This window comes from Pseudonaja textilis, chromosome 1 (genome assembly GCF_049901715.1).
Source record: "Pseudonaja textilis isolate UNSWEBS1 chromosome 1, rPseTex1.2, whole genome shotgun sequence".
Taxonomy (NCBI): Eukaryota; Metazoa; Chordata; class Lepidosauria; order Squamata; family Elapidae; genus Pseudonaja; species Pseudonaja textilis.
Genome location: NC_141990.1, coordinates 235,509,589 through 235,525,287, shown reverse-complemented (window position 1 = coordinate 235,525,287; position 15,699 = coordinate 235,509,589). Strand labels below are relative to the sequence as shown.

Genomic DNA, 15,699 nt, shown 5'->3' with positions numbered 1-15,699 from the left:
TATTATTTAAAGGACAAAATCGAACACATTGCAAATCCATATGATTCAATCCAAAAATGATAGCTTTCACAGAGCAGCTGTTATTTTGATGCAGTGGTAGAATTCAAATAGTTTTACCACCGGTTCAGTGGGTGTGGCTTGGTGGGCACCCTTTGAGCACGTGCACATGTAAACTTTGTGTGCGTGCGTGCGTGCACATGCCAAACACGCACTTTGTGCAGGCGCAGAGGCCTTTGCGTTCTAACTCACCTCCCGCAAGCCTGCACTCTCCTGGTGGCTTCAGCAGCTGCCACGTGACACTCTGGTGTGCTGTGCAAAGCAGGTGCACTTCAAATTCAGAGGATAAAGGTGAACATGGGAGCCCGGGGGGCAGGTCAGCCCAACAACAGAGCAGCGGAGAAAACCGGTTTGCTCTCCGCTGCTCATTGCCGCTACCAGCTTGGCAGAACTGGTAGAATACTACCATTGTTTTGATGTCCTCTTAAATACAAGACAATTTTGTTGGTAACCTCCTGATAAGTTCCCAGCAGAGTTAAACTTGTGTAGAATAGTTCAGAAGTACTAATAGTCTTAATTAAAAATAGTCTTAAAAATAATGGTAATTAGCTGCTTACTGGCAAGAGGCCTTCCATAAATCCAAGATCATAATAGCGAATTCTGATTCTTTGACTTTCTAACAAAGCAAGGGAATGATGTCTTCTTTGATCATGCTAAACATATTCATAATAGATGCTTTTTAGAATGAAGCTCTTAGGAGGAACTGGAAGTGTTCTACCAAACCTTAAGGATTCCAACATGAATTGCTAGAGAAAGTTTGCCAATGTGTTTCCTCTAGATTTAGAAAATGGTTAACTCCTAGCAACCTAAGTGTGAATGTGTCAGTACTGTATGCTGCATATACCTTCTGGGTGGTAGGATGCAGGCAAGCATATATATCAACTTGCAAAATCAGATATACTAACTTGCACAGAATAAAATAATCATGTTTGGGGTACATTTGGGCTTTGGTTATGCTGATGGCATACTGGACAAAATGTGCCAAACCAAACTGGATGTGGCATGGTTATGACTTGGACAAGTACACCCCACCCCCCATGCACATACTCAAAATAAATAACTAAACAATAGCAGCATGAATTCCTTCATTATTACATACCTCTGAATCTGTGAGCAAATCCAATGCAGTATATGTGCCGGCGTGGGGGGGGGGGGAGGAATCTTCCCTCAACATAGATCAACTTCTCAAAAGAATTTTTCACCTTGTAATTTGGTGTGGCCCAGAACCATATATCAATGTCATAGCAAGTCTGGACAATAAGGCTAGTAACAACAGGGAATGAGATGTTTGGGATGACAGAGGTACTGAAAATTCTTGGGGTATGCTAAATTTTCTCTGGACCTGTTGCACATGCTTGTGTGAATTATTCACAGGGCATTGAAATAACAGGGCAGGGATTCAAATTTATCTGCTTTCCAAGAAGGACATCCATGTACCAGTAGCATTGTGTGAAAATATATAGCAGGCATTTCTCATGCTATCTAATGTCACTGATAACACATCTATCAGATATATTGCTTGTGATTATGCTATACTTTTAAGGGCATGCTTAGTTTAGAGCAGGGGTGTCAAACTCAGTTTCATTGCAGGCTGCATCAGGGTTCTGTTTGACCTCAGAGGGCTGGGGGTGGGCACATAGACGTTTGACAGTTCTTTATTATAACCATTTTCCTATCTCTTCAACCAGATATTACTGGCAAACATTTATTACTTATTCTTCATACGCCACTAAACTTTTTATTTCTAAATTTATACCCCATTCTTTAATAGTAAATTGCTTTTCCAGGCAGAAAAAATACGTATACTATTGTTTTTTTATTATTATTATTCAACTAATAATAAAAATACAATAGCATAAATGATAATACAAGATCTAACAGCAGAGGTAAATTTCCAGGAAAGTAAATAGAAATGGCTGTCAATTATAGATGGCTGATTGCAGATTCATGGACTTACAGTATGTAAATCTGGCATTAAACTATAGTATTAATATAGGATGTTGCTTGTTTTCTATCCAGGTCAGGCACTTACTTAAGGCCAGATAATTGTAATCGATTCCAATCCAGTCCTTCTGCAGCACTCTGCCAGCTGAAAGCTGGCAAAGTGCTGCTGGAGGCAGGGGAGACCAAAAATGGGCCTCATGGGGGCCTCGCGCAGCCCATTTTGCCCAGTGCAGTGCTGCTGGAGGCCAAGGAGGCCAAAAACTGGCTGTGCAGGGGCCTCACGGGGTCTCTGCATGGCCTGTTTTCGGCCGACAGAGTGCTGCAGAAGGCCATGGAGGGTGAAAACAAACTGCAGGGGGGCCACATGCGGGGTCCCTGTGACTCATTTTGGCCAGCAGAGGCACTGTGGACCAATCCTTTGATATTTCCAGGCTGGCACCACGGGCCAGATTTAAGCAACCCACAGGCCGGATCCGGCCTGCTGGTCTTGAGTTTGACATCCCTGGTTTAGAGTGTAGTGGAAAAAATAATAATATGTATGTGGATCTGATTAGAGAAACTGAAAAAATTGCTTCAGAAAATCTAGGCAAATTCTAAAACCAATTCTGAAACAGAATTGGAAATTATTCATTTAACTTGAATGAATGAACTGTGATGGCTCAATAGTTAGAATGCAGTACTACAGGCTAACTCACTGCTCACTCCAGGAGTTCGATTCTGACTGGCTCAGGGTTGACTCAGCCTTCCATCCTTCCAAGGTCAGTAAAATGAGGACTCAGATTGTTTGGGGCAATAGGTAAACCAATTAGGGAGGGCTGTAAAGCACTATGACACAGCATATAAGTCTCTGTAGTACTTCTTATGTACCTAGAAGATGAACAGACCTATGGAACAGCTGTCCTGCCCTACATAAGAGGTACTACAGACAAAATCAGTAAGATACTACACAGGCATCACATCAAGACTGCCTTCAAAACAGACAGAAAAATAGCAGCCATCCTTAGAAACCCCAAAGATAAAATTGACTTGGAAAACCAAGGCATATACGAAGTCCCCTGTGCATCATGCCCGGCCACATACATTGGACAGACCAATAAAAGAATAAGTACCCACCTGGATGAACACAAAAATGCAGTAAAAAAGCTAGAACACACTTCCTCACTAGTCTAACACATGAAAGCCACAGGTCATAGTATCAACTTCAATGGCACCAAAACCCTAGCCACTATAGAAAACCCCAGCTACAGAATTATCAGAGAAGCCATAGAGATTGAAAAAAGACCTGAAAGCATGAATAGAAGAGATGATTCCACCAGACTGTCAATTATTTGGAAGCCTGCACTCACAAACAAAAAAAATCTCCACTCTACAAGCCAGGCAAACACCTGGGCACAAACAGATCCCCCCTGATACCTCCAGCTCAAACACATCCCAACCAGGCACCCAGATGAAACCTAGCTTCCTAACAAATGATAGCCGTCCATTTACTCAGAGCCAAGCTGCACTAAAAGCTTCCAATACAGGAACACAATGTTGCCAGCCAACCAAGACAAAAAAAACCACAAAACAGACAGAAGATATTAGAAACACCAATCAAGCAGAACACAGCAAACTCCAAGACCAATAAACACAGACCAAGACTCCCAACCAATCAGGATGAAGAAAAAAACATTCTGGCACAGCAGTAGGCTAGCCCCAAATTTAAAACTGAAACAACTGTAAAAGTCTGACTCACAGACGAACACAATGCAGAAGCCTGATGATGGCAGATGAGATTCTGCCGAAATGTTGCTACAATTTAAAAAGCACAACTATAATGACATGGGAAAATACCCAAACAAAGCTGAATACCATACATACATACATACATACATACATACATACATACATACATACATACATACATTAATAAAGTTTTATTTGGGTTTTCACACACAAAATACAAGTAAAACATCTTTTTTGAAAATAGCATGGTCCCGGGTTGAACTTCTTTATACAGACACAAAACTCAATTTCATGCTCCTTTTGTGTTCTATTCCATATCTTATATTATTCTACATTTTCTATATAGTTTTTCCCCTCTTTTAATTTTCTCAATTTTATTTTGATTATCTCATCTCAATTCAAATCATTATATTTATATCTCTTCTGTTTCAATTTCATATTATCTTTTCTCATTAAACAAATTTTCTCCTGTAGTTACTAATTGAAGTATGATACCTTTATATCTTTTAATTACATCCATTCAACTCTTATTTAAACTTCAATATATACCTTAAGGTTATGACCTTCAATATAACACATAATACATAACTTCCAATCGAATTCTGCTTGGTGCATTCTTATAATACACACTATGTTCTTTTTAAAAAAGGATTATAAATATATGTAATTATAAACCCTCATTCCATTCCAATTCAGTTCTATCATTAATAATCATTAAAATCTTAACATCTTTAACACTTCTTTTCAATTAAATACCATACTTCCTTAAAGACACATATAATCTCCATAATTAATTTTTCCCTTATTTCTCTTATTCATTGTTACATTTATTTATTGACAAGCATTCCACTGAATTACGATAGCTATTTTATCAAACATTTTAATCATACTTTGTTTCATATTTTCTAAAATTATTTGTGTTTCTAATATAACAATACTATCTTATGTACCTTTGCAGAATCCCTTTTTCCATTTTTTCACCCATTATCTCTAAATAGGCCCTGTTTCTCTATATTTTGTTTCTGTCCTTTATAACTTCTTTTCCTTTCTTTCTTCTCTCTCATCTTCTCCCTCCCCTCTTTACCCCCTTGTCTCTCTACTTCTAATTCTCTCTTCTGCATTTCCCTCTTCTGTTGCTTTCTGATTTTCTACTTATTTTTCACTCTATTTTTTTTTGGGGGGGGGGAGTTGTTTTTCCCAATCTTAAACTTTCCATTCTCTTTCCCCCCTTTCCTCCCCCCCCACCTAAGAATACTTGTTCATTAAAGATGGCTTCTTCTTTGTCACAATCTTCTTGTTCTGCAGGCATTTCTTGTTGTTTCTCATAATTCCAAATCTCTATTTCTAAAACTGAAATACGAAGCCAAAAGAACCTTTCCCTTCTTGTGCATCTTCTTTGTACTTTTTAAGTTCCATTTTCAGTTCTTCCAAAAGTGGAGCCATTTTAAACAGTTTTAAACAACCACCCGATTGATTTTAGTCATTCAGATACAATAACCAAAAATCCAGAAATCATCAAGTAATCCAAATAGTCCCGAGTTATATCTTCTTATTTCTTTTTCCACTTTCTCTTCCTGGGTTTTTGTTGCAATATTTCAGTTAGAATGTATCTTTTGGAAGTCTTGTTGAGATTTTGCTGTAAGTTCTTTTTTAATTCCAGGCAGTCTCCTCCCTTCCAGATCCTGCCCTTTTATTCTTTTTCTCTCCTTTCCTGTCTCTTAGCTGTCAGTATAGGAAAAGAAAAAAACAAAAACAAATATTTTCCCTTTTCTTTCTCCTTCGCAGCTTCAAAATCTTCTTAGGGAACAATGTTATTGTTTTTTTTAATAGTTTCTATTCCAGGGTACCTTATTTGTTGCTTTTGCTGTTTGACCCGGTCAACCAAAACTTTCTCTTTTTATCTTCCTCCTGCACATTCTTTTCCAGTTGAGTTCTTCTTTAGGGTGGCCATTTCTGACCACCGCTGCAACCGCCTTCGGGAAAGGGAGTAATGGCCAGCTGGGGAGGAGAGATGCGGCTCTCCTCAACCCTGCAGGCAGTCTCCCCCTTCTTCACCACCTCTACGGGGTGGCTTAGCCCCGAAACCAGCCAGCTCGGGGCGCTCCAGCAGCGAGCATGGATCAAAGCCTCTCAGAGATGAGGTTTTGGTTTGTCGCCGAAGAAGCTCAAACCAGAAGCCGTCGATTTTAACATATATTTTGATGTACATTATTTTCTATGCAGTAGAGATTGTACAAGCTATCACACACAGGCACTTTCCCAACATATCTTGATATCTATAATCATTTCAAGAAAGTATCCCAAGATGGAATTTCTTAGGATCTTCCTTGAAAGTCATTCCCATTTTAAATACAGTTTTTAGAAAAAATTTGAAACTATTTCAAAAATAGTTTTTAGAAAAATCTAACATGTTTATATTATTCAACAGCAGATATTACTTACAGTTGCCATGGCACCTTCCAGCTCTTTTATTGTGGCAACAATGCTCATCAGAGAAGCCATAGCCAGAATGATGCTCAGACACATCCCGACGTAGGAAACTGGAAAGAAGGTAATACAGAAAAAAGTATTAAAAACTCTGTATATTAAGGTCCCTTCTGATAACTATCCTGCAGAATCAGAGTAGGTAAAGTAAAATAATATGGACATGCCCATGTGTTTTTTTTTTGGCAAGAATATTGTTAGAATCCTCTGATTGGGACTTGGTAACAGATCACTGATCTCCTGACATTTCATGGCTTAGTTTGACTCCTTAGCTGAACTTGGCAAAAAAACTCGTAGATATGGATTGGCCAGATTAGACTCTTTATGGTAGCCAAGAATTAAGCCATATGCAAGAGGTGATTGGCTATTGGTAGTGAAAGGATGTAAATGACTTTGCTTTCTTCCTTTCTGAATTAATGAGTTTATAAGTGGCATTTGGTAGCCTTGACATTGAATGATGATATTATGTCTTTGTAACAGCTATATCTCTGATCTGGGTCCTACTTCAAGTGTGAAAAAATACAAACCTGACTTAACTGTGTTTTTGAGTTCAACCAAGTTCAGTCAGATGTTCATATTTGTTTTTGTTTCACACATTAATTCCCAAGATAATTTCTACTGAGTTGAATTCTACCAGTATATAGAAGTATTATATGGATATATCTTGCTTTTCTTTCCAAGCTAGGACACCCAGTGGCTCTCATAATAAAGTTCCAGTATGTGAGAGAGCAATAAGGGTACTAATGAAATTTTTTTAGATTGATTTTCTAGTGAAGTTATGGAAAATTGGTGTTATGCTATTTGTTCTTTAACAGAGGAGAATCCTGAACATCAAACATCCATCAAGATACATGGAACACTTGATCTTCATTTTGGAAATTGGGATTCTCTTTTTTCTCCATTTTCTCTGCAGGTGGGTGATTCAGTTCTCAGAACTACCTTCTATTTTGTTTTATTTTCTGCTGCTTAGTGCTCTTGTTACTATAATTAGGAGGTTGGACTGGATGGGGAAAAGTTCCCCGCCCAACTCAATATGATTCTGTAGACTGATGATGATGATTATCCATTCAGTCTTGTCTGACTCTTGGCGATTCTATGGGCCAGGTTTCTCCATGTCGTCTGTTCTTGCACTACTTCTTTGCATTGTTCTATGCTCTGGCTAAGTCATTACAATTCCCTATTGATCTTTTAATTATTTAACTTCCGTTTTAAAATTCAGTTACATACAAGTATTCCAGCTTGAAAATTATCTCCCCTTAGAACTGTCATGTATTTTAAGAATTCTCACCACATGTATTTACTGAATTCATATCTTGCTTTTCCTCTTGAGGCAGTTTATGAGAAGATCAACTTAATTTTATTAACAACTTCTCTATAAGCTAAGTTTGGATTAAAAGAGTATAATGAGCCTAGAGAAACTCAGTGTTTTCTGAAGTTGAGGGAGTATTTGGAATATGGGTCTCCTCAGTCAAAGTTAACATCTTAACTAACTCCGCCAATTAAATTTATCATTTGTTCATTAACCAAGAAATTTATTAGCTGATCGGTATATAATTAAACCAATTGAAACCATAAAAAGTTTAAATAAATTATATATATTTTCCATACAAGGAATGTAAATTACAGAAATTCAGCTCATGATCAATCTTTAAAATAAACAAATACCAAACAGAACAAAATTCGTATCTCATCAGTGAAATAAATTACTTTAAATTTTGTACTCCAGTATGAGGGACTGAATCTTGAATTTCCCAACACTTACCAATAGTATGGAAATTTCTATAATAGGAATTTGTCTCTGAAGAGGCAGAATTTATAACAGTGAAGTGTTTCCCACTGTGGGTGATAATGGCCAGTATGCCAACTGATACCCCAAGCAGCTAAGAAGAGAAAAAAAGAGGCATGTTTGCAAAGTTGGATGTGGACTAGAAAAAGCCAAGCTCAAGTCAATATTTATCATGACTTACTTAATTATTCATTAAAAACACGGATAGAACTGTTTGGGTTTTATTACCTGTATAGGCTGGCAGGAAAAGGCAAGTAAGACTAAGTTGGGGTCAGCTTATGAAAGGTACAGAATTCCAGATTGCCACTATAGAGCAGCAAAGAGATGCAGAAAGTCCGTTGCTGCCATCTAGTGGTCATTTGCAAGTTTGTAGTCCTGAGCTCTAGAATTCTAGAGAATTTTAGCAAATCTTCACCTATTGATCCCAGTCAAAAACAAAACAACAGAACAAAAGAAACCCAAGAAATATAAAAAAGTGCCAGTTCGGCATTGGCTCATCAATTCTTAAGCAACATACAGCCTCCTTATTTATAGTTAATTCAGAATATGAGTTTGGCCAAGTGTGATTGGACACACAAGGAATTTGTTTGGTGCAAATGCTCTCAGTGTTCATAAAAAGAAAAAAAATACATTCTTCAAGAATCATAGGTATAACACTTAATAGTAGTCAAAGGGTACAAATAAGCAATCAAATCATACTAGGAAACATAATAATAAGCGATCAAGTCAGATCAAATTATGTTAGTAAACAGTCAATTAAAAAAAATCATAAGGAGACAAGCAACAAAGTTACATCCATGCAGTCATAAGTGGGAGGTGATGGGTGAAAGGAAGGATGAGAAGATGAATAGTAATAGTAATAGTAATGCAGACTTAGTAAATTGTTTGACAGTGTTAGGGGAATTATTTGTTTAGCAGAGTGATGGCGTTCAGGAAAAAACTATTCTCATGTCTGGTTGTTCTGGGGTGCAGTGCTCTATAGCGTCATTTTGAGGGTAGGAGCTGAAACAGTTTATGTCCAGGATGTGAGGGGTCTGTAAATATTTTTACAGCCCTCTTTTTGACTCAAGCATTATACAGGTCCTCAGTGGAAGGGTGGTTGGTAGCAATTGTTTTGTCTGCAGTTCTAATTATTTGATGAACTCTGTGTCTGTCCTGTTGGGTTGCAGAACCAAACCAGACAGTTATAGAGGTGCAGATGACAGACTCAATTCCTCTGTAGAACTGTATCAAGTTTGAATGGTTACTAAATAAATGATCGTTAACAGAGGCTACCTGTATACACATTAGTAATTGAGCTGAACTGATTAAGTGTGATTTGGTTCCAGGCGCTTAGATTCTGCTACTACTTTTTGATTCCAATAAAATAGATAATTTAGTTTGGTTTGCAGGTGTGCTGCTGCTGCTTCTGAAATATTCTGATGAGAAGGGAATAAACAGCATGTGCTTACTTTTATTACATGGGATTTTCAGGATTGTGGACTGGGAGAAACTTGCCTTGGGGAATATATTTGAGGGGAGTTTTTAATGGGGCTGTAAAAATTTTCCCAGTCTGCTTCCAGAATTGAATCTAGAAGCTTCCAACATTTTTTTTTTTTTGCACTTCACAGTATGGGATGGAATATATAAAAAAGCAAGATTATCACAAAGAGATGAAGTCTTTAGGGAAAGAAGTTACTAAGACTAATTATTTCAAGGGGCAAATTTCCAGGACAAAACGCCAGTCCCTTAATGAAGTCTTTCTGTTCTGGCATGTAGACACCCTTGGAAACAAAGCATTGGGCTTTGTCCACCTTTTATTCTCCTTTTCTAAGAATGCCTGTGAGCTTCATGCACAACATGCTAGCATCCAACATTGCTTTTTCTAAAAACAAACATTAAGAGTCCTTTAAAAGGATCTGATGAATCAGCAAGCTAAGCGGGGAGTGGATGGGTATTGGGGATGTCCATAGGTATAGGGGTCTCCGAGCTGGGGATCTCATCAAGTCTATCACATACATGCATTCCATGCATTACTGCATGTAGCTGCAGTTTAGCTTGGACTCATGAGCTTGATCCAGCCAGGGTTGCAGAGATAAACGTTGCTGAAGAAATACTCTCAATGAATCCTTAGGGGAGGGGTAAGAAGTGCTTAGAATGTTGTCAATTGCTCCATTCTAAAGCTCCCTGGTCACATGATCAAGAGGGAAAACACATAACAGCTTCAACGCAAGTGGAAGGCCCAAAGACAGGTGCACAATACACATGCACACCTCTAGATCTGGAAGAAAGAGCACACGCAAATGCCACAGGTTACTTCTTTACATTGAATAGATACCTTCTTCGGCTGCTGATGAAAAAGGGCTTGGAAGGAATGTCAGAAGCTACCATTTGCTTCCCCTGTTTAAGTTATTCTAAAAGTCATCCAAAGCTGCATCTCCCAAGATTTACATTACGAAGCAAAGTTGTTTGAAAACCTGGTGCTATATCACTTTCCATTTTTTAAAAGCCTTTACGTTCGTGTTTCTCACACATGATAATAATACAACGCTTTCTGGGCAAAGGAGCGTGTGTTTATCTGCCTCTGCACAAAGGCTGCAATGTTAAGATCTTTCTAACTTTCAAGACTACATTTCTAACTACAACTGACAAAGAGAAACCGCAAGCCACTGGTTAAAACAATATAAAGCTGTGCAGTCCTGATAAGACCTTCAGCATTGCAGAACCCTTCAGTTTAAGTTCAGACTTCCTAAAGCTATTTAAACATTCAGCACCACTAATAACTTGCATAATGAAATTACCCCCTTATTCAAATTTCAGCAATCAACCTGGTACAACCTACATCTGCTACGTTTCCCATTTTATTACCATAATGAAGAGGCTGGACACCAGCAGCTGGCATTTCATAGCTCGGACCCAGGATCTCTTTCCCATGCCTTCCACTTCTTATCACTAACTATTAGAGAAGTTGCTAAAGGGACTGCCAGAAAAAGTTGCATCATTGCATCTTGGGAAATGTAGTCATGATGACGAACTGCATTTGTGGTTTCGTGTGTTTGTGTGTGTAAGTTTCATTTTGGTACACTTTAATGCAACAATTTTCTTTTGATAGCCCAGAAAAAACGTTCCCAGTGGCGCACACACACACACACACACACACACACACAATTACTATGTGTGCATATTGTTCATTTGACCATAGAATGACTGGATATCCAGAGGCAAGCTAGACGATCCTGAGCTGTTGGATTGTTCTTTGAAAGGAAGGTAGTGCGGTCTGATGTGACCAGAATGGACATTAAATTTTAGGCTAGCCATACTTCTTTTTACCCCAATGCTGGACAGTCCCATAATCACTTAAGAAAAGTATGTATCATAGAGAAATAATTGTAGTGGCAAATAAACTTCAATAAGAAGTCAATATTTTCTTAGCTAAACAGAGGAAAAGAATGACCATGGTTGGGCAAAACAAGAACAAAAAAACAGTGGAAACAGAAACAGCTTCTGACTTCCTGACAGTTTTGTCTATATCAGACATCAGAAATCACAATCATGCAGCCACAGGGAAGCTGGTTTGAAACGTTAATTCCACAGGAGTAAAGGAGTTTTTTTTACACATTCTTTAAGTTAGCGCATTTTGGGTACTTGGTTCAAAAATTATTGCAGTATTTTGCACCATTTGGGCTAATTTGTGGGTACAACAGGCAGACACCTTGAGAGTTTTAACAACATAGATATCTGATCAATGCATAAATGCTCTCTATGCATTGGTTGAATAACAGTTATCTGGACAATTAATTAGTGTGTTCCCTAACCATATTTTAAAAGGCTGTTTAGCCTGTCTTTTAATGTAAAGAACAGCACATAACATTCATACTTCTGCCTATATCAAGCAGTGTCTGTCTGGTTCTCTAATATATTGACATCCACCTACAGATATTAATAGAGCTGAATGTTTATAGTGATTGTCAGTATTCAACAACAGTGATTTCTTTTGACCAGAAGTTTGCAGTTTTTCTGCGGTTCATAGCTGTTATTCAAATTAGTCATTTTAATTTTCATGCCGTGAATGTTTTAAATAGTTTTCTGCATCACATATTATGTGAGTTTTCAAGAGTCATTAATCTGTGGTGAGGTATGAGTGCAACAAAAGAATTAGTGAATAAATATTCGTCATTTGAAAGTATTTAGAAAAGCGTGAGGCATTTGCATTTTAATAAAACATACAGTACTGATGCCTTTTTGTTGTTATTGTAGTCGCAATGCAAGAAATTTGGGGGCTTGCTCACTTCTTTGTCTAGGTAGTTTACACAGAATAATGTGATAGCTTCCCTAGGTGCCAACTTGGAAGAGGAGGAAGAGCCAGCTCCAGGGACTTTGGATGGAGGTGAGGAGGAGCAATGAGAAGCTACTGAAGACTGCGCCAGGAGTAGAGGGGCCAAACACAGAGGAGAGATCGCTGGAGGGGTGACCAAAGGGACAACCAGATGAAGGGCCGGATGAAGCAGAAACATGAGAGGCCCCACTGGCAGCTGGAGACTCCTGAGGCCCCATTGCCAGCACCAGGGGTGGGGAGGTGAACAGCTGCAGTTGGCCAATGCAGATGAGGAAGAATTGCCTTGTTCACTTGATCAATGGGTATGCAGGGTGGAAAGGCTAGCAAAGGTCAGCGAGGCTACTTGCGAGAGGGTGGCCTCGTTCCTCCTAATGAGCTACATTGGCTAGCCACTATTTAACTCAGGACCTGGAGCAGAGTGACGCTGTGAACAACTTGTGTGTGTATTCGTTGAGCCTTCATGGATTCGCACCTTGACTCTGGAACTGGATTGACTCTTTGCGCTTTTGGACTTTAGATTTGGCTTTTTGGAACCTTGTACCTGCAAAACACTGTCTAGTCCCCAGATTATTGTCTATACACTCTTCAGTATTTGAGATGTATCTTGTTAATGATAGATCAGTGTCAGTTATATCCCAAAGCAGAGATGCAAAATGTAAAAACAACTTATTACAAAATATAAAAACAACTTATTACCTCAGCATGTATTTACTGCTTAATATATTATATACACAAATGCACTGATTAGTCTTCAAGGCAGCCCCATATATTGTAGTAGTCCACCTGCATGAGGTCACCAGAGAATGAGTGGTTGTCTGAAGAACCTCTCAAATGTTGGACTGAGCACAACTGATGCTCAAGATGAATCTGTTGCCCAAGATGAATCTTGGTCATAGCTGTCACCAATACAAGAAGGAATCCCTCCCTGCCCCGTGATTGACCCATTCTTTTCCTTAATCCTGGGAGGAAGGTTGCTTAAACAAGCTATCTCTTCCTGAGTGGCCTTCTTCCGTAGTGTGCTGCTTGCTTAACAAGCACAAACCACAAGCTAACAAGTTCCTTGCCTTAATAAGACCGTAATAAGTTAATTGGTTACTGCTTTCACGTCCAAAGCAGCTTGTGCCCCATATGCTGCTGCCTGTTAACCCTAATAAGTTAATTGATCACTGCTTTCATCTGTGGTATGGCTTGTGCCTTGCCACAACTGGTTAGCAAGGGAATCAGACTACACTCTTGTGTTCCTTCCAATGTCCAGAACCATGATTGACAACCATGACTGATTTTCTCTTGCTGAGAAAATCAAAGTAAAATCAGGATGGATGTATGACTCCCATTTCAGCTCTATTTAAGGTCATAATGTTCAGTGTTGTCTCTGTGCTATGCCCTGATCTAAAACCTGACTAAAATAAGTCTAAATAATCCATTCCTCAGAATTATTTAGAGCTGTAACCTGACCACCATCTCAGTAACCTTCCCTAAAAAAGGAGAGTTGGACCCTGGGGGGAAAAATGTGCAAATTGTTGGGTCTAGTGATGGCTTGTTGAAAAAGGATGCCCACTTCCTTATGCCTGATAGAGCCATCTCCTTCCTCAAAGAAGCCAACACTACTGTGTGGACTCAACCACATGTCATTTTCTGAGTGGCCTTAACAAGCCAGGAAGGACATGAATCAAATAGTGATTGAGGATCATTTTTGCAGTCTTGTCCAATTTATCAGGGATCACAGCCTCACTGCCATGTCCACTATCCAGTTAAGTGTGGAATAGCAGGTATTTATCTGTTTGAATTCAAAAGTCCCAGAGCACTTCAGCTTCGTATTCTATTACTGAGTCTGTTTTATGGTCCCATCAATTCTTCCTTGCAAGCAAGTGGTATTTCTTGAAGATATTCCAATGAATCATTGCTCCTACCATACTTCATCATACTTGAATACAATGAGCCTGTTTATGTTTCCTTTTTTGTGGGGGGTAGGTCAACTGAACCTTCAAAAGAACATTAAAGCAAACAAGACAGAAATTAGAATGAAAATTGGTGGGAGAAACAACAATTAATATGATAATTCCTGGAAATGAGGAAGATATAAAGAATCACATATTGAAGATAAAAGAAGTTACTTTGCGGAGAGAGAGATTAGACAGACAGATGGCCAGATAGATGATAGATAGATGTTAGATAATGATAGATAGATGATAGATATAGATCGATAGAAAGATAGATAGATATGGTAGATACCAGTAGATAGATGATAGATAGATATGGTAGATAGATGGATAGGTAGATTTCCTCTAAGTTAATATCAATAGGCAACCCCAATGCAAATAGATGTAAAAGAGGATGAGGTAATAATGAAGTATTATTTATTTAGACATAAAAGTTAACAATATTGGCTATAACAATGAAATAAAGAGGGTTTTTTGGAAGAAATGGGAGAGGGAAGAAGGAAGAGAAAGGAAGGGAAGGGAGGGAAGGAAAGGAAAGTGCATTGCATGGTACAAACTGAAAACTGACTGAATAATTAACACAGCCACCAATATTAAAAACTGGTTACACAATTTACACCATTGCATTCCCTACCTTTGCCAATTTTAATGTAAATCAAACCTTGGTATGAAATAAATTTGACCCCTTCTCACCAAAAAAACAATTACAAAATTTTATCCCTTGACCTCTTAGATTTTCTTAGTGAACCAGCCCAGTATTAACACTAATATTAAATTTTACTGAATTACTGTTACTGAGTGAATATAAATAGATTACTCTGTTTTTCCTTCCAGAAATCAAACAAGGAAACTTCAGAATATTTCCACTAGAGGTCCTCAGAGATTTAAAAAAAGCAAATAAATATTTAGAATAGTTGCAGGTCTTTGATACTTGGCACAACTCTGTATAAAATAGTAAATTGTGAAACATCTTGTTTGTGGTACGTGAGCCTTTGCTTCTTAAATATTAATGCATAAAAAGGATTGCCATGACATTATGCTACAGGGGTTTTAGAAGTTCCAAAATATTCTGATAGAGACGGACAACCCTTCTATACTGCACCTAGACCATGTAATATTTCCTTATTCACTATTCCATCTTATGCTGTGTGAATATTTTAAAAATATTATCAAGAAATATGTCTTTGGGTTATGTTTTAAATATGTTCTCCCATATAAATATTTTCTCTTAGCTTCTGTGTTGCCCATTCAGATGGAGAGAAAGAAAAAGAGAAGGAATGCAAAAAAGAAAGAAGCTGATGTTTTAAGGTTGTTTTTTTGTATTTTCCTTTATTATTCTTTTTCCTTTAGGCTTCTGACGGATGCATTTAGAAAATAAGATGATAGCCCAGTGACCTTACTAGAGATAGTGAAGCAGAAACTTGCTTTTTAAACAGTTATTTTTTAAC

General features: G+C 38.1%; 1 protein-coding gene across 1 annotated transcript in view; it reads right to left on the bottom strand.

Annotated features, from left to right (window-relative positions):
- TSPAN32 (tetraspanin 32) overlaps nucleotides 1–10,950 on the bottom strand; it is a 40,623-nt gene extending 29,673 nt beyond the window's left edge. The window contains exons 1-3 of the mRNA XM_087922969.1: nucleotides 10,844–10,950; nucleotides 7,973–8,090; nucleotides 6,169–6,266 (exon numbers count right to left, since the gene is read on the bottom strand). Of these exons, the coding sequence (XP_087779095.1) occupies nucleotides 6,169–6,266; nucleotides 7,973–8,090; nucleotides 10,844–10,909 (282 nt within the window). The 5' untranslated portion in view covers nucleotides 10,910–10,950. The remainder of the gene's footprint in view (nucleotides 1–6,168; nucleotides 6,267–7,972; nucleotides 8,091–10,843) is intronic.
- Between the last annotated feature and the right edge of the window lie 4,749 nt (nucleotides 10,951–15,699).